The following is a 24,207-nucleotide window of genomic DNA, read 5'->3' as shown; positions in this document are numbered from 1 at the left end:
TTGATTGCTTTTCTTATATTGAAACACTATTGCATTCCTGGAATAAATCCCACTTGGTTATGATATATAATCCTTTTTATGTACTGTTGGGTTCAGTTTGGTAGTATTTTGTTGAGAATTTTTGCATCCACATTTATAAGGGTGTATTAGTATGGTTTACTTTTGATAACTGGATTTGTTTCAGGGCAGAGGTTTTCTCATCTCATGGCACACATAAACTAATTACTGAAATTCTGCAGCCCCAGCACACCAAAAATATAATTTTTGCTGATCTGACAAAAAAATAAGTATAATTTTATTCATACTAGACAGTTGTTGTTGTGTTGGTTGTTGTCAGTTTCTTATTTGGCAATCTAAGGGGAAAGAGGTCAGTGCCCCTAAGACGTCAGGTATTGCATGTTTTAAAAATTTTTGTGGCACATCAGTTAAAACAATTGCTGTTTTAGAGTAATGCTGGCCTCATAGAATGTGTTAGGAAGTGCTCTGTCTTCTATTTTTGTAAGTTTGTGAAAGATTGGTGTTAATCCTCTAAATGGTTGAATTGCCAGTGAAACCATCTGGTCCTGAACTTCTTTTTGGGAGATTTTTGATTAATGATTCCGTCCCTTTACCTGTTATAGATCTGTTTAGATTTTCTATTTCCTCTTGAGTAAGGATTGATAATTTGTGTGTTTCTGGGAATTTGTTCATTTTAATCTAAATTGTCTAATTGGATAGCATTCAATTAGACAATTTAGATTAAATGATAGTATTTTGTGACAATTCTTTTAATTTCTCTAAGCTCCGTATAATGTTCCCATGTTTTTTTCTGATTTTAGTTATTTGCATCTTTTTTTTCTTAGTATCTTTGTCAGTTTTGTTGATCTTTTAAAAGGACCAACTTTGGATTTGATTTCATTTTTATATTCTCTTACCTGTTAATATTTATTATTTCCTTTAATCTGCTGGCTTTGAGTTTAGTTTGATCATTTTTAGTTCCTTAAAGTCTAAAACTAGGTTATTGATTTGGGACTTTTTTTTAAAATTTCTTTATTGATTAAGGTGTCACATATTTGTCCTCATCCCCCCATTCCCATCCCACACCCCTCCCCATGGATGCCCCCACCCCCCTGTTGTCCTTAACCATTGGTTAGGCTCGTATGCATGCATACAAGTCCTTTGGTTGATCTCTCCCCCCTACCCCCACCCTTCCCTCCCCTCCCTCTGAGGCCCGACAGTCCGATCAATGCCTCCTTGTTTCTGGGTCTGTTCTTGTTCATTAGTCTATGTTGTTCATCATTTCCTCTAGATGAGTGAGATCATGTGTTACTAGAAATCCTACCTTATAATAGAGAAACATGCAAATTGACCGCACCTCCGCTATGCCCATGATTAGGCCTGCGAGAGGCTGGGGGCGGGACTCCGGGTGGCCTCTCCGGCCGTTGAGAAGACCAAGATGGCGGCGCCCAATCCTCTTAGTTCCGGGGGTCCCGGGGGCGATCGCCACCGTGGGGGGGGGGGGGGCGTGTCCGGGCCGAGCCAGGTGCTCCCGGGGTATCCGGGGGCGATCGCCACCGAGGGGGGGGAGGGGGACGTGTCCGGGCCGAGCCAGGCGCTCCCGGGGTATCCAGGGGCGATCGCCACCCTGGGGGGGGTGTGGCAGGACTCGCCCAGCCCCTCCCAGGGTCCCTGGGAACATTGCAGGCATGTGGTTGCTGAGACCCAGACCAGGCCTCTGGCCACAGATTCATAGCTTTGCGGAGACCTAGGGCAGGGATCTGCCTGATCTGCAGAGAGACAGAGGTTCTGCAGTGCCCCCAAGATGTGGGTGGGCACAGCCAGGGATCAAGGGGCATGGAAGGACTCCTGGCAGAGGGGCAAGGACCCTCACCCCTGAGGCGGGGGTTGAGGGGTGGAGCCACCTCAGTGAAGGGGTGCTGCACTGCAGGGTACTGGACTGACTGACGTGATTCAGAGAAGCTCCCAGTGCTAATGGGCCTTGCTCAGGCGGCCTTCACACTTCAGAGGCAGTGACTACTGCTCCTGCCTTCACCCAAAAGCAAGCTCGCTACACCCTGCCCCATAGCAGAGCATGCCTAGGCAGTGAGTAGGAAGCCTTCCACCTGCTTTGGAGAAGGGGGGGCAGTAAAGAATGGGGGGAGAGGAAAGAATGTGGAGCATCCGCAATGAAGAGGTGCTTGAGAAAGAGGCTCGGAAGCCTGACTGGAAGGTTTGTTCTGTTTGCTGGGCCGCTGCCCCTTAGGAAGCGCAAAGAGCATGGCTCTGAGGGCTTCCTGTGTGCTCTGAGGGCTTCCTGAGTCAAGTTCCACAGCCAACTGGAATTGGCCTCAGTTTCCTGGTCTGTAAAATGGATGAAGCGTGTCCCAGTGCCTTCACTGAGCTTTGATGGCCAATTGAGATACTATATAAAGAAAATGAGGGAAGAAGTGAGAAAGAAAAGGAAGGACAAAAAACACAAAAGAAAGATTGAATGGAACCTGTAAACCCATTGTCACTTAAATAGGGAATATAGTCAGTAGTGTTGTAATGATGGTATGATGCCAGGTGGGTACTAGAAATATCGGGGAACACTTTGTAAAGTATATGATTGTCTAACCACTATTCTGTAACTAATATAAAACCTGAAACCAATACAAAATAATGTTGAATGTAAAGAAATGAAAATTGGAGTGAAATTTTTATAAATTTCAAAGTTTAAATAAAAGCTGTAAAGGAAGGAAGGGGAGAATAAAAAGTGTTTTTCATTTTGCCACTTCATTAAAAAGACAGTTGTCTTTATGTGATGCTTTTATACTTTTCTAAGTCATTATCTCATTTTAATTTCCGGGCAACTTAAAGACAAGATAATTATTCCCTCCACTATTCAAAGAAAGGAAATCTTGGTGTCTGGTCCTAATGATTCAATCGTCAAGCCCTTATTGTAAAGCAGAGTTAGTAAAATTTTCTGTGCAGGGTCATATCTATACTAATAAAAGCCTTGGGGGTGATCAGGCCAGCAGGGGAGGGTATTTGGGGGCAATCAGGCCCGCAGAGGAGCAGTTAGGGGTCAATCAGGCCAGCAAGGAAGCAGTTAGGGGGCAATCAGGCAGGTAGGTGAGCAGTTAGGAGCCAGCAGTCCCAGATTGTGAGAAGGATGTCCAACTGCAGGAATCGGGCCTAATCCTGCAGTTGGACATCCCCCGAGGGGTCCCATATTAGAGAGGGTGCAAGCTGGGCTGAGGGACACCCTCCCCAGTGCACGAATTTCGTGCACCAGGTCTCTAGTATACTTATAAGAACCGAATGTGAGATGAGCAATAATAGTTATGCTGACAGGCAAATGAATCAGTCTGTAGTGAGTTTCTTTCTGGACCAAAAGTTCTTTTGAGACCCAATTTCAATGTCCACCAGTTCCTTATGTGTACATGTCGGCACTGACTTTTCAGCTCTGGATGGTGGACAAATGGTGGTAATGCAGGTCCGACTCCCTCTGGTTTGGTCTCACCCAGACCCAGGGGCGCGGCCTCACCTGGACCTGGGACCCAGCATCACCCCGGGCCCCGGGGCGCGTGGCCTCACCCGGACCCAGGGGCGTGCGGCCTCACCCGGCCCGGGACCCAGCCTCACCCGGGCCCAGGGGCACGTGGCCTAGGGACTTCTTTTAATGTAGGCATTTACAGCTATAATTTTCCCTCTGAATCTGCTTTTGCTGTATTCCATAAGTTTTGGTATGTTGTGTTTTGTTTTCATTCATATGACGATAGCCTTCTTAATAAATTTTATCTGTAAGTAAGGCCTTCAGAGGCGGAGATAAGCTTTCATTGATGGTAAAGGCAGCAATCGACTCATTTAGTGAAAGAAAGGCGTGTTGGTAGTTTGTGTTTCACAACCTTGTCTGAAGTGAATATTTTGTGAGATTTTTTTATATTTAACAGGAAAACAATATGATTTAGTTGAAAGTATTAGATTAGTTGTTGGACGTCAGGAGCTGCTTTTTTTCCTTTCTAAGTCTACTTAATGTCTCTTTGTAGGCATTCTTTTTTCTGTGATTACTTTTAAGATTTTCTCATTGTCTTTCATTGTCATCAGTTTTACTGTGATGTATCTTAGGTGTAATTTTCTTTTTATTTATCCATCTTAGAGTTCCTGGTGCTTCCAGAAACCATGGCTTGATGTCAGTTTTATAAAATTATCAGTCATTATCTCTTCAAGCTTTGGTTCTGTTCCATTTTCTCCCTATTTCTGGGATTTCCACTAAATAGATCTTTTCACTGTATCTTTTTTTTGGGCTTCTTTTCTTCATTTTCCATCCTTTTGTCTCTCTTTGCTCATTCTAGATTTTTTGTTCTGACCTTTCTCTAGTTCACTAACTCTTTATTTATTTTTTTAGTAGATTTTTTTTCAGTTGTATTGCTATACAGTTAACACGATATTTAACTCTTTAACTGTATCTCATTTATAGTTTTGTTGCCTGGTGTCCAGAGAATATGATCTATATGATTTCTATCTCTGTTTGAATTTTTTCTGTGGTCATTATAATAGATTTATTTATTTATTTATTTATTTATTTCAGAGAGGAAAGGAGAGGGAGAGAGAGATAGAAACATCAATGATGAGAGAGAATCATTGATTGGCTGCCCTCCTGTAGGCCCCACACTGGGGATCTAGCCCGCAACCCAGGCATGTGCCCTCACCGGGAATTGAACCTTGACCTCCTGGTTCATAGGTCGACACTCAAGCACTGAGCCAGGCTAGCCGGGCTATACTAGATTTTATAAATGTTCCACTTTAGTTTATAAATAACAATGTCTGTTTCTTGTATAGAACTCTTATGTATTCAATCAGTGGTCTTTAAACTTCTTTTTGTCATATCCCCTAAGAGAAGTTTGAAAAATGATGGCATTTTTAAGTTGTTTATCTCAGAGAAAAAAACACAGGGAGCCTCTGAAGGGTTCTGAGGAATATTATATGTCTTAGGTTTTAAAAGGATTTGTGGTATTGAGAACACATAAAGGAAGATGCACTAAGACCAGATTAGGAAGGTGTTGAAATAATACAGGGGAGAGACAATAGTGGACCTAGATGTAGCAGTAGTGAGAAGTGACGGTATTCTGGATGTAATTTTAAGATAGTAGAAATAGGATTTCCTGATGGTTTGGATATGAAGTGTGAATACAAGAGAATACAGAAGATTGCTCCAAGGTTATTGACCTGAACAACTGCTGGGAAGGAGAAGATTGCAAATTTGTGTTTGGGAACCTTTCTTTTGTAAAGTGAGAGAAAAGTGATCTTAAAAGAGGAGGTGGTGCCTTGGCTGGTATGGCTCAGTTGATGGGAGTGTCGTCCCATACACCAAAAGGTGATGGATTTGATTTCCTGTCAAGGCATATACCAAGGTTTCTGGTTCAATCCCTGGTCGCCATGGAAGGCAACCAGTTGATGTTTCTCACATCAATGTTTCTCTCTCTGTCTTTCTCTCTCCCCAAAATTAATTAAAAAGAAGTTTTGACGGGGGGATAAGGACACATATGTAATACCTTAATCAATAAAGAAATTTAAAAAGAAGAAGAAGAAGAAGAAGAGATGGGAAACTAGAATATTCTCCTTGATCTGTTTGATGAATTTTGTAGAGAATTTTTTAAAGCCTCCCTTTGTAACTGTCAGTTTCTTCTAATACTTATAAAAGTTTGATTTATATATTTTATATCCATTTGATTGTGTGCAAATGGAGTAATGAATATTGTATATTCTTGGTATGTATTATTAATATGTACTAATTATTGGTATACTATATTATTGTGTAATTTTCATCTTTAGCGGGTTTAGTGCTGTTTGCCTTAAACTTCATTTGATATTTTTGATAGTAGAGATATCTTTTTTATTATTAACATTTACATAGTTTGTTGTTTCATAATCTTATTTTTAATCTTGGTATTTCTTTTATAAACAACATATAGCATCCTTAAAAACAAAATAAATATGAATGCCTTTTTCTTAATATATTCACAATAAATGTGAAAACTGATGTGTTTGTACTTTTCCTGCTTTCTTATTTTTATTTTCTGTTTGCTGTGTTCCATTGTTGCTTTTTATTTTTAATGGGTCAGTAAAATTTTCATTTTTTTAATGCTAATGATTTGAAATTATATATATTATTTCACTATTTTAATTAGTTATTTGTAACATTTTAACACATTTTTTTAAAGATTTTCTTTTAATCAGTGTCCATTAGTCTAACCTCCCATGTTGAAGTCTTCTTGGGATTTTAATTCTCATGTTATTAAATATTATATAATTTCATTTCTTAGGAATTCATTTTGAATATTATCAACAGTTCCTAGATTTAATTGCATGTGTTAGTGGTTTAATTGCTCACTAATTATATTGATTCTTGAAAAAAATACATATTTTTACTGATTTCAGAGAGGAAGGGAGAAGGAGAAATAGAAACATCAATGATGAGAGAGAATCATTGATTGGCTGCCTCCTGCATGCCCCCTCACTGTGGATCAAGCCCGAAACACAGGCATGTGCCCTGACTGGGAATCAAATTGTGACCTCCTGTTTCAGGGGTCAATGCTAAACCACTGAGCCATACCAGTCGGACTCTCTTCTTGCCCCTTAAACAAAATCTATGTTCTGGAAGAATACTTCATTTCTTCATCTGTCTTCACACTGCTCTTCCACTTACCTACTGAGGGTTGTTTGGGGGGGAGGGGTTGAGTTTTGTTTTTGTTTTAGTAATTTTTCATTTCAAAGTTTTTTGTCAGCTTCCCACTCAAAACATATTGTACTTTTTAATTTAAATCTGAAGATACTACATATATTGAGTATATTTTATTTCTTATTTTATTCTTCTAGTGATGAACCTTGTAATTTTAAGAAACATTTAATTTATAATTTCAATCACTATTAATGAATAATATCTAAAACCTTACCTATATACACTGAGTGGCCAGATTATTATGATCTCTGAATGCATAATAATCTGGCCACTCAGTGTACATCCTATATAATAAAAGGCTAATATGCAGATTGTCCCCTTGACCAGGAGTTTGACCAGCAGGCAGGCCGGCCAACCACTCATGTCCCCTCCACCTGGCCAGGCTGGCTGGACCCCACCCATGCACGAGTTCATGCACTGGGCCCCTAATATATGTATACACACACACACACACACACACACACACACACACACACTGAGTGGCCAGATTATTATGCATTCAGAGATCATAATAATCTGGCCACTCAGTGTATACAAAAGCTTAAGCGACCGGCCGACCGTAGCTATGATGCACACTGACCACCAGGGGGGCAGGAGCTGCTGAGCTGCAGTGACTTGGCAGCTGCAGTTCTCAGGTGATGCACCAGAACCAGAGAGGAGGGAGTCCGATTCCAGGGTGTGTCACCTGAGAACCGCCCTCTCACAATCCGGGACCTCTCAAGGGATGTTGGAGAGCTGGTTTGTGCCCAATCCCTGCAGGCCCGGCCGAGGGACTCCACCGGTGCACAAATCCGTGCGCCATGCCTCTAGTTATTGTATAAAATAATAAAATATATACTTAGCACACTAATTTCAGCCATTTTTAGATCCCCTTACATTCAACCTTGTAGAAAATGTTTTCTGAGATGGTAGGTGAGTGGGTAACATTTAGAGGCTGTGTGTCCCCACATTTGAATATTATGTATTGTTTCTCCATAGAAGATTCTGTAGTCAAAATAATTTTACTCCAAACTCTTAAGTTATTACTCCATTGACTTAACACTTAGTCTTGACAAAATATACTATTCTAATTTATATTCTTTTGTATTCTGGCTTTATTTATTTATTTTTAAAATATATTTTTCTTGATTTCAGAGAGGAAGGGAAAGGGAGAGAGAGATAGAAACATCAATGATGAGAGAGAATCATTGTTTGGCTGCCTCTTGCACGCCCCCCCTGTTGGGGATCAAGCCCGCAACCCGGCCATGTACTCTTGACTGGAATCGAACCTGGGACCCTTCAATCCACAGGCCGACACTCTATTCACTAAGACAAACCAGCTGGGGCTGAAACCTGGTTTTAGTTTTCTTATTTGTTTGTTTTGACATTATCATTCCATTCTTTTCACACTCCTTCTCAGTGACTATTCTAGTTATGGTTTTAGCTACCTTGGTATATCTTTCTCTTCTAGTCCATCTGCTTTCATTTCATGGTGTTTTATGAGAGAGGGAAGGTAAATTCATCTCCTTGATAGACCTTAAGGAATCAGAAACTTCTAAATACTGAGTGGCCACTTCATGACCTTTTTCCTTAGAGCACTGAGTCAAGCACTGTAATTCCCCTGATTGCTTATTAAATACTAGAGGCCCAGTGCACAAATTCGTGCATGGGTGGGCTCCTGAAGGAGGTAGGGAGGGGCCAGGATGCTATCGGCTCTCCGAGTGGGCTGTGGGACACCCTTGACAGCCTGGGATCCGGATCCATCCCACTGACATTCACGCCAGTTGTCGGGAGCCAGCTGGCGGCCACTTTTATATTGTTTCTTCCTTGCAGAGCATCTAGGGAGGGGAAGCAGCTGTGGTGCCTGAGGCCAACTTCCAGGAGGCCAACGGTGCTGTTGGTATTGTGCCAGCGGCATTGGTCCGTCAGTGCCTGGTCCATTCTCTGGAGATTGGACCTGCAGGACTACTGAGGGAGTGAGTAGCTGCTGGCAGGCTGGTGGGCTGCCTGGGACGGGTCTCAGCTGAGTGGTGCTCCTGCTGTGGGAGTGCACTGACCACCAGGGGGTAACTCCTGTGTTGAGCGTCTGCCCCCTGGTGGTCAGTGCGTGTCATAGCGACCGGTCATTCCACTTGTTCGGACGCTTAGGCTTTTATATATATATATATATAGACTAGAGGCCCAGTGCATGGATTCATGCACCAGTGGGGTCCCTCAGCCTGGCCTGCGGGGATCGGGCTGAAACCAACTCTCCGAGGGACCCCACCGGTGCATGATCGGGCTGTGGAGGGACCTCAGGAGGACTCCAGGGCATGTCTAGTCCATCTTGCCCAATCCTGATTGGAGCCAATCAGGGCCAGCTGGACAGGCAGGGACCATGGAAGGTTGGCCGGCCGGGGAAGGACCGCAGGAGGGCTACAGGGTGTGTCTGGACTGTCTCGCCCAGTCCTGATCTGCCGGACCCCAGCAGCAAGCTAACCTACCGGTCAGAGCGTCTGCCACTGGTGGTCAGTGTGCGTCATAGCGACTGGTCAAACAGTTGGATGGTCAGCCACTTAGCATATTGGGCTTTTATTATACAGGCAATCCTCGGTTACGTCGGACTCTGTGCACGTCGTTTCGTGGTTACGTCACCATCTCCCACCATTTATTTATAAAAAAAGTTCTGTCATTTCGACGTATGTACATATGTGCTTTGTGTTTTTATTATTTATTTACCACAAGTAAAGGTCAGGGATTATTATCTTTTTTTTAAATTCTTTTTACCGTTTCACTTCATTACTGCTGTGTATGTGCTCCATGTGAGTGACGTAGGTGCTTATGTAGATGGGTTCCGACTTACGGCGAAAATCGCGTTACGTGGTGCCGTAGGAACGGATCTCCGACATAACCCAAGGACCTACTGTATAAGATTATTTCACTGAAGCCCTGCTTTATCCCCACAAGAATGTTGTTATTCTAGCCTCAGGAACTCTTTAAGATACGCTTCTTCTTCTAACTCTTCAGCTTCTGCCCATTTATCCTGTTTATTTTACCCTGGGAGTAGTATAAAGTCCCAGGTATCTCCTCCCAGAATAAATTTCTGCTTGTAAGGGCCTCCATCAGTAGGAGCAGTACAGAAATTCACTGTCATCGTTCCATAAATGAAATAAGTTAATGGCAAGGGTCATAGGGAATTACACATAATGAGTAATTACTAAATGCCAGGCCCTGTGCTACTTGCTTTATGTACATTGTTTTATTTAATCCTCAAAATCTTATAAGTAGACTTTATCCTTATTTTATTGATAAAGCCATGGAAATTTAAGGAAAGTGGAGTAACTTTACCCCAAGCTAAAAGTTATGGAACCATTTTTCAGACCCAGGCATGTCTACCTCCAAAGAGTCTCTTGGCACTGCAGTATAAAATTTAGCCCAAACCCTCTCTTTTCTGTGAGGCTTTTCTTAGCCATGGTATTTTATAGTATCTTCTACCTCCTCTGAACTACAGAATATATAATTCTTATTATTCACTGGGGACAAAATGTATTACTTTTTATTGATAGCAATTTTTCATACATATGTATCTTGTATGGCCTTCCTCAGTTAGATAGCAGTACTGTAATTAAAAAAAAACAAAAACTGCCAGCAATACCATTTGATTAGTGTTAAGAATAATTAAAAATTTCCCTGTAATCTCAATTTTAAATGTGCTGTAGTTTTCTTTTATTAAATAATAGTGTATTATTGATAACATTTTGATTTTATGGGTTGAATAAATTGAAAATCATGCCCTAGCTGGTTTGGCTCAGTGGATAAGTCGGCCTGCAGACTGAAGGGTCCCAGGTTCGATTCCGGTCAAGGGCACATGCTTGGGCTGCAGGCTTGATCCCCAGTGGTGGGGGCATGCAGGAGGCAGCCAATCAATGATTCTCTCTCATCATTGATGTTTCTTTCTCTCCCTCTCCTTACCTCTCTGAAATCAATAAAAATATATTTTTTAAAAAGTCATGCATTCTGTAATTATGGTTCAAAATTGCTACTTTTAACTATGCCCTCATTCTCTCTTCCTATGAGTAAAGAAAATTTTTTAAGTCATATTAGCTTGAATAGAGCTATACATTTGATTATTAATAAGTACTTGCATGTTCTAAATATTATCTATCTTGTATAAATTTGGGTGAAATTTTGTAACTATTTCAATTCACTATAAAAATATTTCTGGTTTTATAAATGAAACTACAAAATTGTACATGTAATAAGTAAAAACTTGTTAGCAGTTCAATTGTTAAAAGAGCTCTGTGGCCTCAGTGTGTGAGTCATTTGGTGCCATACTTTTCCTTGTTCAAAAATCAGCTCATTAACATGTTACAGGTTGACTAAAGGCTTATTTCAGGTAATTTTGAATTTAGAGAATGTTTTTAAAATCCAGTAGTATATTTCACTTCTGTTTTTAGCTCATTATTTCAAATAATATAAAATGTTAATAATGTAGTACGCAAACATTAAATATAAATTACATATGAGGAAGGGCCTTAAAAATTATTTTATCCAATCTCCAATGCCATATTCCCTTCTGCATTGTTCCTAACAAATAGTTCAACATGCTGAGCCATTCAGTCCACTGTTGTGTAAGACAGCCCTTTGTAATATTGAATTATTCCTGTTTCTAGTTTTTCTTATTCTTGGGATGAAATCTACATTTTTATGATTCAAACACATTATTATGTATTCTTCCTTCTGTACTCCAAAGTTTCAAACATTTGAAGATTGTTAATTGTATTGACTAATTGTTAGGCTAAGCATACCAAGTTTTCTCCTTATTTCATCATGTGGCATGTTGAAACTCTTATGAATGTTTTGTATTTTTTTAGTGTTTCCTCTCAATATTATGGATATACAGTGTACTCTTCTTCACTTGAGTTATAAAGTAGATGAGAAGTAGGTATACATTTGTACATTGTGTATAATATATATAGGCGTAAATACTAAGATAATCTTAGATATAGTATTTCAGTTAAGGTTTGTTTTGTAATTAGAATAACAGTTGTGAATGGTTTTCTCTTCTTAACCCAGTTGCATATATGATTAACTGAAGTTGTCATGTGTTCTCAAGGATAATTTAAATGGACATAGGATTTGTGAAAATTTGACAAATCCTAACTGTAACTCAGCTAGTGGGCAACACTATAATTTATTTATAGCTGTACAATATAGTTTTTAATGAACTAATATAGAACAATGACAAATTGTACTATATTTTTGTGTGAAATTATACTGCATGACAAAGGTTGGCATAATGTAATAAGTACCCACAAAATATTAACCTACTTGCAATAAATACAATTAATAATGTACATAAAAGAATGAAATTAAGCTTATTTTCTATCAGAAAAAGAATTATTCATGAACAGAAAGTGGACAGCATAGATTAGATGACAGGAAGATTGTATATAATCTGAATTACTGAGTGACCTAGAAAGCTTGCTCAGAGGGATTACAGAATAATTATGTTAATATGCAATTATCACCTCATTTCTTCTATAGTAACCTCAAGATGTAGTGTAGTGAGGGTGTTATAACAAGTGCTGATAGTTTGCAAAAATACTGATGTTTGAAATTTCTGAGACAATAAGTCTAGCTTCAGGCATATAAGTGATGATCTGTCATCTTGAAGACAGATCTGACCTTTGTGCTTTTTTTTAATGCTCACAGTATATAACTACAGGCAGTTATAGCTGTAGAACTCATTATGGTTTTCTAGACAGTGAAATATGTTTTATGTAGATTTAAAATTCCATTTGCAGCTTTTTATAAAGTGTGTGAGTTTTCTAAAAGAACATTTTAAAATTTAGTTAAAAGAAAATTTCTATGATTATGTGATTACACGAAGGACACAGTGACACAGCAAATTCATTGAAATTTAGGGGTTCCAAACAATATATATATAACATTAGTTTGTTTATTAATTTATTAGTTTCCCTTTTTTTAAACTTAATGAATAATGCCTATCTTCAAGTATATCCCCTACTTAACAATAATATTAACATAAAATGGTGTTGGTGGCTCTGTTATGTATATTTGACTATGTAAAGACAGTTGAAAAAGCTATATGAGACAGTGTGAAATTAGCTTACAGGTCAAATGCTTTCTTGCCTGGATGTCACATAATCAGCCATGAATGTAGGGAAATAATTTTTATGTTAAAATTCTAGATCCATTCAGTACAATGTGTTTTGATGATCCATTGTTTTGCATTGTATCTCGATGCAACAGCTGAGTCTTGAGTATTATTAAAAATGTATTTTGAACATTTTCAGTTAAAATAAATTCTGAAAATTAAAACAGGAAAATTGTTCATTGTTGCTAAAATACCAGCTTAGTGAGTGAAGTGCTTATAACTTAACTGATGGAGTAGATTTTTAATATTTGTGTATTAATAATAAAAATTCTGAAAAAGAGTAACTTATCTGTTTTTGAGTAGAGATTGACAATCATTAGTTTGGGGGCAAGTCGTATTTTTCATTATATAGGTGTGAAGTAAAACTTGGATTGTTAAAGACCTCATTTTATTTTTTTAAATATTTAATTTGATCTTTTGTTTTTCTATTTGCTAGATGTATTTTGTAAAGAAAAGATCTGTTAGGTACATATATTCTTTTTATGTTTCTGAGCAAAACAGTTTGATATCTTCAGAATGTGAACTTATGTAAGACTCTTATAAAGCCATTCTGGTAATGAGGATGCAGTCTCCAAGCCGACATGAATGTAGTTTGTCACCCTGCTGTTCAGGGGTTACCAATGAAGTTGCTTTAAATGGGAAACGTCTGTTCTATCTCTGAACCTCTAACACCAGAACAGATGGGTAGAACATGGAACATGGAAGGTTTTACCTCTGAGGTGGTAACAGTGAAGCCACTCATTAACACTGAATTTACCACTTCGTTAGCAACGTTGCTTCCTGTTGAGAAAAGCTAATATAGGCTTTCAGATTGACTGAGCATATATTTGTCTACCTCTGTGATTATAATAAGTAGGAACAAAAAGTAAGTGTCTTTCAGTCTAGTTTTAAAAAATTTTGTTGTCCATTTCGGATTTATGTAAGATTGTTCCTATTTGAGCATTTGACTTTTCATACCAAATGTAATGAGAAATATCAGGAATGGATAATAGTATATGATCAGTGTTTGCTTTTCTTTTCACTGACATTTGCACACTCTATCCTAACACATGTTTATGTGCTGCCCATTTTTAACTTCTGTGTATGTGATGAACAGACTCCTGCTGGGTGCTGCATTAGCACCATTTTGGGGTGATATCATTGAATATGATCTTATTGAAAGTCTGTTTTTATTAATTTGGAAGTTTGCCAATCTCAGAACAGAATACTAAGACCTATGAGGGGCGGAAAAAGGATTGTTGGTATAAATAATAATGCCAAAGAAAGATATTTGTAATGTATGTTGTATGAAAGAACACATCTGTTCATAAGATAAGGTTGTATTTATAAGTGCTTGTTCCAAGTTCTGAAATAAAGAAGTAATTAGAAAATTTTTTTTATTTTTGAATTAAACTTGATGTTTTTCCAAAATTGGTAACCTAGAAGATATTAGAAACAATACACTTAATTGAAAATGTTTTATTTCTAATTTTTGGGTTGTAACTTCCTGCTGTCTTAAAGTGCTATTACTCATTATACCAATTTAAAATACTATAAAAATGGAAGGTTTTATTCTTTATCTGCGAGGAGGAACCTAGTCTGTCTTGTTTACAAATGTATCCTTAATACTAGAGCAGTGCTTGGCATGTAGTAAAAGCTCAATAAACATTTGGAGAATGAATGAACTGTACTTAACTACTGTGTACAAAATGAAAAGAAATATGGGATTTTATGCCAGTACTTCAAATAGTTAATACCTACGGTTGCCAAATAGCGGGTTCTTTAAGTTGTATTTGAGGATTATTGGATATTTTGAAGGCCTTGCTATAATAGGTGAGTCAAGAAATCAGGACCACGATGAAATTGGCATTATTTGAATAGGCAACCCAGATTTCATAGAAAGAAAATTGTTTTGTTTTGTTTTTCTATACTTTAGGAGCTTTTACTTTGGTTTTGCAGTTGTGTTTTTATTCATTCAACACTATTCCTTTATTCAACACTATTCCTTTATTCCTTTATTGCCTGAGGACCTATACCAAGTGCTGTGTTAGATTTCAGAGACATGAATATCACTAGGTCACAGTCCCTGCCTTCTAAGAACTTACATTCTTTTAAAAAGACAATCCCTGTATAATGTGGCCATTTCTAAGTGCAGAGTAAGAGCAGAGTGTAAGGGAACTCTTAATAGTAGGGGCAGTAATTATAGCCATGGTATGTATGTATGTCTCCCAAACTTTCAGCAGTCTTTTAAAAAAATATTCTGTCTTTTCATAAAGATTACAGCTATTGTCAAAAATGTCTAAAATTTTTTAATCTACATTTTAATATGAAGTAACCTAAAATCGTAACATACAATGTTTCAGAGTAAAAGTTTTAGGCCATTGCCGTAGACTGTCAGATGACAAATGAGAGACTGCCTTTAGGGAATGCCTAGAATTTGGGGCCTCAGGTTATGAAAATGTAAAGTTACATAAAATTTTATTAATTTTAACTTTACTAATTTAGAACTAAGGGTAATTTATGTATGGAATGAACAAAACCCTGTGAATAAGACATTTTTAAATTAGAATTTTAGGAGAATGAAACATTGATAGCAAAACATCCTTAAATTTTTAAAAATTAAAAAAAAATTCTTAGATACATTAGCCATTGATGTCGATAGCAAGTAAGTTTCTTTACTGAACAGTGTCTTTTTACCTTCCTTCAGGAATGAACTCTTAAGTGACAAAACTTACTTCTCTGCAGTATTTAACAATTTACATTATACTCTAGTATAGAGGGACTATCCCTAATAAACCTACTGAAGTCAGATAATTTTCTTTTTATTAGCAATCTATAAATGAGATTTTAAAGTGTTTTTTTCACCTGTAGCATATTTATTTATATCATGTGTGTGTCTGTATATGTGTTTATGTTGCTTTTTTCTAGAGATTTTGGATATATGTGGTATTGAGTTGTTGCCGAGCACGAAGAAAAAATTAATCTTTGAGACACTTTTAAAGTCTTTCAATTTTTTAAAGTATTTCTTTATTCTTAGGAAAATTTTAGAATTTCAATATAAAGAGTATAATTAAGCTAATAAAAGTGTACTTTCAACTCTCCATACATTCTAATAGTATTTTTTCATGCAAATCTAAATTTTTTTTTTCCGTTTTCTAGACTAAATGTGTTAAATGGCTTGCCAACAATATGGATGATTTGAAGATAAACACCGATATTACTGGTGCTAAAGAAGAACTCCTAGATGACAACAATTTTATCTCAGACAAAGAGAGTGGAGTTCATAAACCAAGAGATTGTCAGACATTTCAGAATAGTAACACGTTCACTCTGCCTGAAGAACTGTCAAAGGACAAATCAGAAAAAGCCTTAAGTGGAGGCCAGTCTGCTCTATTTATACATGCTGGTGCTCCTACTGTTTCTAGTGAAAACTTTATCTTGCCTAAAGGAGCTGCTGTTAATGGACCAGTTTCACACTCCTCCGTAACTAAGACTTCCAATATGAATAAAGGCAGTGTTTCATTAACCACTGGACAGCCTGTGGATCAGCCAACAACAGAATCTTGTTCAACTTCGAAGTTGGCAGCTGATCTTCAGTTGTCTACACCACAGAAAGCAAGTCAACACCAAGTTTTGTTTTTGTTATCAGATGTACCACATGCTAAGAATTCAACCCATTCCATTAAAAAACTACCTACCTCTGCTTCAGTTGGTTGTGACATTCAGAATTCAGTAGGGATTAGTATAAAGTCAGATAGCACTTTAATAAATCAAGTAGAGGTGGGTGAGGATAGTGAAGATTTATTGGTAAAAGATGATTGTGTCAATACATTAACAGGCATTTCCTCAGGTACAGATGAATTTAGGTCAGAAAATGATACAAACTGGGACCCCCAAAAAGAGTTCATTCAATTTCTTATGACTAGTGAAGAGACAGTGGATAAAGCTCCAGTTCATTCTAAAGTTGGTCTAGAAAAAAAGAGAAAGCGAAAAATGGATGTAAGCAAGATAACTCGTTATACTGAGGATTGCTTTAGTGATTCTAATTGTATACCCACTAAGTCAAAGATGCTAGAAGTAGACTTTCTGGAACAGAATGAAGGACTGCAAGCAATAGACTCACAGAAATATGCATTATCAAAAGTGAAGCCTGAAACAGCTGATGAAGATGTGGAATCTGTGGATGCTTTTCAACATCTAATTTATAATCCTGATAAGTGTGGAGAAGACAGTTCATCTGTTCATACTAGCACTTTTCTTTCAAGTACCTTAAAAAAAAAATGTGAAGAAAATGATTCCGAGTCACCTGCTACTTTCAGCACCGAAGAGCCATCATTCTACCCTTGTACAAAGTGCAATGTGAATTTTAGGGAGAAAAAACACCTCCACAGGCATATGATGTATCATTTAGATGGAAATAGTCACTTTCGCCATCTTAATGTCCCAAGGCCATATGCTTGTAGGGAATGTGGGCGGACATTTCGAGATCGGAACTCACTTCTAAAGCATATGATTATTCACCAAGAAAGAAGACAGAAGTTGATGGAGGAAATTCGTGAATTGAAAGAGCTTCAGGATGAAGGAAGAAGTGCACGATTACAATGCCCTCAGTGTGTATTTGGTACCAATTGCCCTAAAACATTTGTGCAGCATGCTAAAACCCACGAAAAAGATAAAAGGTACTACTGCTGCGAAGAATGTAACTTCATGGCAGTTACAGAAAATGAATTGGAATGCCATCGAGGCATTGCCCATGGAGCAGTGGTAAAATGCCCTATTGTCAGTTCTGATGTAGCCCAGAGAAAAACGCAAAAAAAGTCTTTCATGAAAGACTCTGTTACAGGATCATCCAAAAAATCAGCTGCCTACGTATGTAAGATGTGTCCTTTTACTACTTCAGCCAGAAGTATTTTGAAAAAACACATGGAGTACTTGCATTCATCATCATGTGTTGATTCATTTGGTCGTGCTCTTGGACTTGGTAAAAGAAAAAGTAACATCCTTGAAGAACCTGAAGACAATGAGAGCACTAAACCATTAAGCAAGCAACAGTCAGCCACATTTCCAAAGAACTCTGCTTTAAAACAAGATGTAAAGCGAACATATGGATCATCTTCACAATCAAGTAATTTTTCAAAATTACATAAGCGGCCGCACAGAATACAAAAAGCTCGGAAAAGCATCGCCCAGTCAGGTGTTGTAAATGTGTGCAATCAAAACAATTCTCATAAGACTGTAGTGATTAAAAGCAGCATTGACCAAAAACCTAAGTATTTCCACCAAGCAGCAAAAGAAAAATCTAATGCCAAGGCAAATAGCAACTATTTATATAGACACAAATATGCAAACTACAGGATGACCAAAAAATCAGGTGAATCATATCCTCTGCATTTCAAAAAAGAAGAAGCTGGTTCATTAAATTCTTTACATCTGTTTTCTTCATCAAGTAATTCTCACAACAATAGTTTTATTTCAGACTCTAACAACTCTAACACCAAAAAGCATGAAAGCTTCAAAGACCGCAGGCGTGTATCTGCAAAGAGAGCAGTTAGGGAATCTAAGAAGGGAAGTTCTGCTGGAGGGGAAGACTTAGATAGCTATCCAGATTTCTTGCATAAAATGACTGTTGTTGTTTTGCAGAAACTTAATTCTGCTGAAAAGAAAGATAGCTATGAAACAGAAGATGAAAGTTCCTGGGATAACGTTGAGTTAGGTGACTACACTACACAGGCTATAGAAGATGAAACTTATAATGGTATTAATCAAGAACATGTAAATTTATTCCCTCTATTTAAAAGCAAAGTGGAAGGTCAAGAGCCTGGAGAAAATGCTACACTTAGTTATGATCAAAATGATGGCTTTTATTTTGAATATTATGAAGATGCTGGAACTAATAACTTTTTGCATGACATACACGATTCTCAGCATTTAGAAAATGCAGAAACTTCATTGTCAAAACATAGTTCTGTTTTTCATTGGAGTGATTTGTCTCTTGAGAAGAAATCATGTCCTTACTGCCCAGCAACATTTGAAACAGGTGTTGGATTGTCTAATCATGTTCGGGGACATCTTCATAGAGCAGGATTAAGCTATGAAGCCCGTCATGTTGTATCACCAGAACAAATAGCCACCAGTGACAAAATGCAACATTTCAAACGAACTGGCACAGGGACACCTGTTAAGCGAGTTAGAAAAGGTAAGTTTTCCTATAGATACTTTGGGCTAATGTGTCTGTATTGAAATTCAAAGGATTTAAAAGTTTTGCTCAAAGTCTTAATTAGCATCACATAATTTCATATTTCAGAGTTAATTGGCTTTAAGATGGTCAGTTTATAAAAAATTCTGATATTACTCTTAAAAAATTTTTTTTAGCTATAGAGAAGTCTGAAACCACTTCTGAACACACTTGTCAGCTCTGTGGAGGTTGGTTTGATACTAAAATTGGATTATCAAATCATGTTAGAGGCCACCTGAAAAGACTTGGAAAGACCAAATGGGATGCTCACAAATCTCCAATCTGTGTTCTGAATGAGATGATGCAAAATGAAGACAAATATGAAAAAATCTTAAAGGCATTGAACAGTCGTCGTATTATTCCCAGACCATTTGTAGCTCAAAAACTTGTATCAAGTGATGATGACTTTCTATCTCAAAATGTTATACCTCTTGAAGCATACCATAATGGCCTAAAGACTGAAGCTTTATCAGTGTCTGCGTCAGAGGAAGAAGGGCTGAGTTTCATAAATGAATATGATGAAAAAAAACCAGAACTGCCCAGTGGAAAAAGGAATCAGTCTCTTACATTGATAGAACTGCTTAAAAATAAAAGGATGGGGGAAGAAAGGAATTCTGCTGTCTTTCCTCAAAAGATCCATAATCAAACTGCAAGAAAGAGATTTGTTCAGAAATGTGTTCTTCCCTTAAATGAAGATAGTTCATTGATGTATCATCCACAAAAAATAGACTTGACTATGCACTCAGGTAAGAGGACATTTATGACTATCTTACATAATTTAAACAATTTACCTATGCTTATTTTATTGGAATATTTATAGAAAATACTTTCTTTGAATTTTCTCAAGCTGCTTTTTTTGCAGAGCAGAAATTGGTTATACTGTTACTTCTATAAAAATCATCAGTTGATGCTCACCAGTACTGAATTCTCTGTGCCTCATTTCTTGGTCAAAATGTAAGGTGAGAACAAAAGCAAAAACAAACAAAAAGCTGATCTGTAAAAATAAAATTTGCTGTGTCTGGGGCATGGTTCTGTGGATGGGAGGTTGACATTCAAAAGCATAACATTACCCAAAAGGCAAAACCTGTCATATTTTTTTGCCAGTGGTACAAAGTGAAAACAAAAACTCTTTCAACTGAGTGGGTTGGTGTCTGTTGTGTGTTGTGATGAACTGAAAGAAACTTCTCCCTTTCCAGTTTCTCATGGTACCGTGGGATAGTTTGGTTTTGGAGAACTGTTGTATGAAACATTTGTTTGGGGCTTTAGTTTTTACAATAGTGTTCTAATGGAACAGAACAGATGGTTTAGTGTAGTGCTTGTGCACCAATAGTTTTTTCATTTTCAAAGGAGTATTTTGTATATGTTGGCAAATGATGTGGTAGATAAAGTACCCAAACTTTATTTGGTATTGCTAAGTCTGGATTATACTTTTAGACTAGAAAAATTTTGTGTCTTTATAGGTTTCTTTTGGAGGTTAAGAATGTTGAAGATTAACTTAGAGAGTCTCATCATTTTAGCCCTGAGTTGAATGTGTTTAAGGTGAAAGTTGCTCAGTGGGTTAATACTGAATAAAATTACTGTATTGTTGATTTGTTTACTTTGGGCCGACATTGGGACATCCCAAATATTTGTAAGGCAGTTTTGATTTAAGGAAAGATTACCTTGCTCTGTAAGTGGTCTGGAAAAGTAGTTTATCTTGTATGGGCTTCTGTTAACTGTGTTAACCAAGTTGTAGTACTCTTCAGAGAGATAAAGCATAATTGTGGCTGTCATAATGTTGAAGATACCAATTGAAATGTGTTGGGAGAATGAGAGTTGTCTGAGAAATTAGGGATTTCTTATTGTTTCAACATGTTTTCTTTCCTGTGATGACTAAGATATTAGTTTGTTGATCATCTATTTAACACAAAGAATTTAGCAAACAACTTCAAATCATTAACTTCCAATATTGATTGCACAGAACAATGAAAATAAAATGCCCTGAATAAAATTTTGTGTCTAACAGCTATTCAGTGGTGGGTTTTACCACCTTTTTACCCAGCCTTCATCAGAAAGCCTAATTTGGTAGTGAGCCTTTTATGGTTTTGTGGGTAAAACACTTCAATTACCACTTCGTTAACTAAACTTTTTAATTTTTTAAAATTGATAATGCTGTGAGCTTTGAAACTTCTCAACAGAGCTATGCTATCCAAATCACAGGATTGTATTTTAGGTTTAGGAAATGATCTGCGTTAACACAGAAATCTGCAAGAAAGTGATAGTAGGTGTTAAGTCTAGAGAAATTCCAAGGTTCAAGACACTTCTCTTCCACCTTTCCTAAGGGCATGGGTTGGCTCTAAATACTAACTACAAACTAATAATAATTAACTAAATTTCCTCTCCTTAAGCTAATTCAGTGAACGCTTTTTAAACCATCCATATTGTGCTACTTTTCTTCACACTTCTAGCTAAGAAAATTTCACTTTTTGAAGTGAGAACTGGATTATAGTTTTCTTTTGAATGATAGGTATGCCTGTGAAGCTTAGAACATGTGTGCATTGCAATACGACGTTTACAAGTGCTGTTAGCCTGTCCAACCACTTACGCGCTTATGTACGAAAGAAGAGTGCTGGACTTTTGACTGGTACAGGTATGTTTGAACGGATAAAACACAGCAAGTCTGTTTGATAAATGAACTTTTTCTCTCAACAGACTGGTGCTAATTTAGATGATATTTATGGCTTTCTTTGGTACGCAGCAGTTGAGTCTGAATACGCATTAAATTTTGGCAACTTGTAAACTGTTAAATATAAATTTAAACAAGTTTTTTTCTTTTTTGGTTTTTTTTTTTTTCTTTTTGGCTCTTATTGACTTAGGGGAAAAATACCACCCAATAGAGGGGTGGAACTTTTGAGTATATATTATTCCCATTGATCATTAAATTATACTACTTTTGACTCTTAAATTTATTTTTGTTAATAGATTCTTTTTGGTTAAAAAAAAGAGATTGTAATTCTAGCTTGGGGAAATGTTTTATTAGATAAGAAATGAAATTTCAACTATGTAGCTTGATTAGAAAACTAAGCAAACTAATGAGTTTTTATTAGTCTATAGATAAAATCTTTAAAGGGGCAGGCCTTAGTAATGGCTCATATTAACAATTGAATAGATTTTTCTTTTAATGCCCCTGCACTGTCTTTAGGATAAATAAATATAGCTATCCACATAAATGTTAACATGCACATTTCTGTGTTATTTTTGGTTGGTTAGCAGATACCTCTTCATATTGCTAGTTTGTGAAATTTTTATTAGCTTACTCATGTATAGTACTGCTGCTTACACTACAAAATGTGTTGCTCTTTTCATTTGTAGCTTTTCAAGCTACTCTGCTTTAGCAAATCCCATTTCTCTTACATATACTATCTTTACTAAATATATCTACATTAATCCTTTCACCTAAAATTCTCTTTCCAGTCTTTTTATTTCTCTTGCTTTCTGCCTTCTAGTTGTTGTTTTCCCAATTTTTGTTCTTTTCATGTCTTCCTATGGCTTACATCCAGTGTGTTCTTACTACCAAAGAAATACTTGTATTCATACTAATTTCTTTCTTCTGCTGCTTTGCTTTGTCATTTGACTTGATATACAAATGACCAGGGATGACTGTTGACCATTTATATTAAAAGGAGGGAAATAGAGTTTTACTCCAACTGTGAGGGTTTAGTTTTTATTATATTACTCCTACCTTCATCAAGCTTGAACCGTGATTGCAGACAGTAGAGGCAAGGAAGCAGTGAAAATAAAAGGCGGTAGAAACAGAAAATCATCATTGTTATTATAGTCACTAACTTTTATTGAACACTTACTATTGTGTCAGGCAGGCACTATGCTACGCAGCTTATACACATAACATTTATCTTTACAACCACCATGAATTGTATGTACTGTAATTCTCTCAGTTTTACCAGAAACACCAAGGCTTAGAGAACTTAAGTTGCCCAAGCTTATGTAGTTATTAATAGCAAATTTGAAATTCAAATCAAGGCTGACTTACTCTAGACCTTTGTTTTAATCACTGTTATCTACCACACATAGAATGAAAGTAATTGAAAATCCTAAAATAAAGTTGGGTTTAAGGTGGGGAGCATTCTGGTGAGACTGAATAAACAAGAGTCTAATTAGTAAAAGCAAGGATCCAAAAAATGGTTAGGCCTGGATTAGATTTCAGAGGATTTTAGAAAATGTTCTATTCTGTTAATTCAGATACATTACTCAAATATTCACCAAGTCAAATGTATTAGTACAGATTTTATAGTCCATTAAAAGATGCTTTTACCTCATGTGAAAATCTTGCAAAACATAGAAAGAACTGCTTATAAATAATTGATAGGAACTCTTCATTGACCAAGGGTGCATTCTAATGAACATTCTATTGTCTAAAAAATTTCATTATTAGAGAAAAAAGTAATATAGGATGAATGGGAGTACATTTCTTTGGGCATCAGGAAAAAGGGGGCTAGTATCTTTAAAATATCATTAAATACTAACCAAAATGTCAGAAGTGTTAAAACTCTAAAGCGTTTGGCAGTCCTAAGATAAAAAGCTGAAGAAAGTCTGGGGTATTTCCCACAGCCCATACTCACTTTTAAGAAAAATAAAATACTTATACTTCATTTTCTTGGACATTCTGAAACGTTCCCCCTGATTGTTAAAGTCTTCTTGAGCAGTAGAGCTATATAGATGATGTCCTTGCTGCTTATTCATGCCAACTGAGAAGTTTTTTGAGAATCGACCTATGAACCAAGAGGTCTCCATGTCCGGGTTGTGGGCTTGATTCCTAGTAAGGCACGTGCAGGAGGCAACCGATAAATGTCTCTCATCAATGTTTCTATCCCTCTCCCTTCCTCTCTAAAATAAATAAAAACATATTTAAAAAAATAAATATAACAAATCAGCTTCAGTAATGTTTTTGTTTTCCAGATAGAGAATATTCTCTATTATATTTAAACTTCACATTCCTGTTCTCTTCCACAATATCAGTTTCACTGATAGAAAGCAGCAGTCCCAACCTTTGGTCCTGGAGCGTTCCACTGGTTATTGTAAGGGGAGCTAGACAGAAGATGTCTTAAAAGGGATTCATCAATTCGTATGAGTAAAAAGCAGTAGTTTTTAAGA

General features: G+C 37.0%; 1 protein-coding gene across 1 annotated transcript in view; it reads left to right on the top strand.

Annotated features, from left to right (window-relative positions):
• Positions 1 to 24,207, top strand: part of ZNF644 (zinc finger protein 644) — a 139,253-nt gene that overhangs the window by 92,520 nt on the left and 22,526 nt on the right. Inside the window, 4 exon segments of the mRNA XM_054721348.1 lie at positions 15,981 to 15,997; positions 16,000 to 19,017; positions 19,194 to 19,802; positions 21,563 to 21,685. Of these exon segments, the coding sequence (XP_054577323.1) occupies positions 15,981 to 15,997; positions 16,000 to 19,017; positions 19,194 to 19,802; positions 21,563 to 21,685 (3,767 nt within the window).

This window comes from Eptesicus fuscus, chromosome 9 (assembly GCF_027574615.1).
Source record: "Eptesicus fuscus isolate TK198812 chromosome 9, DD_ASM_mEF_20220401, whole genome shotgun sequence".
Classification (NCBI taxonomy): Eukaryota; Metazoa; Chordata; class Mammalia; order Chiroptera; family Vespertilionidae; genus Eptesicus; species Eptesicus fuscus.
This window is presented reverse-complemented; position numbering and strand designations above follow the sequence as displayed.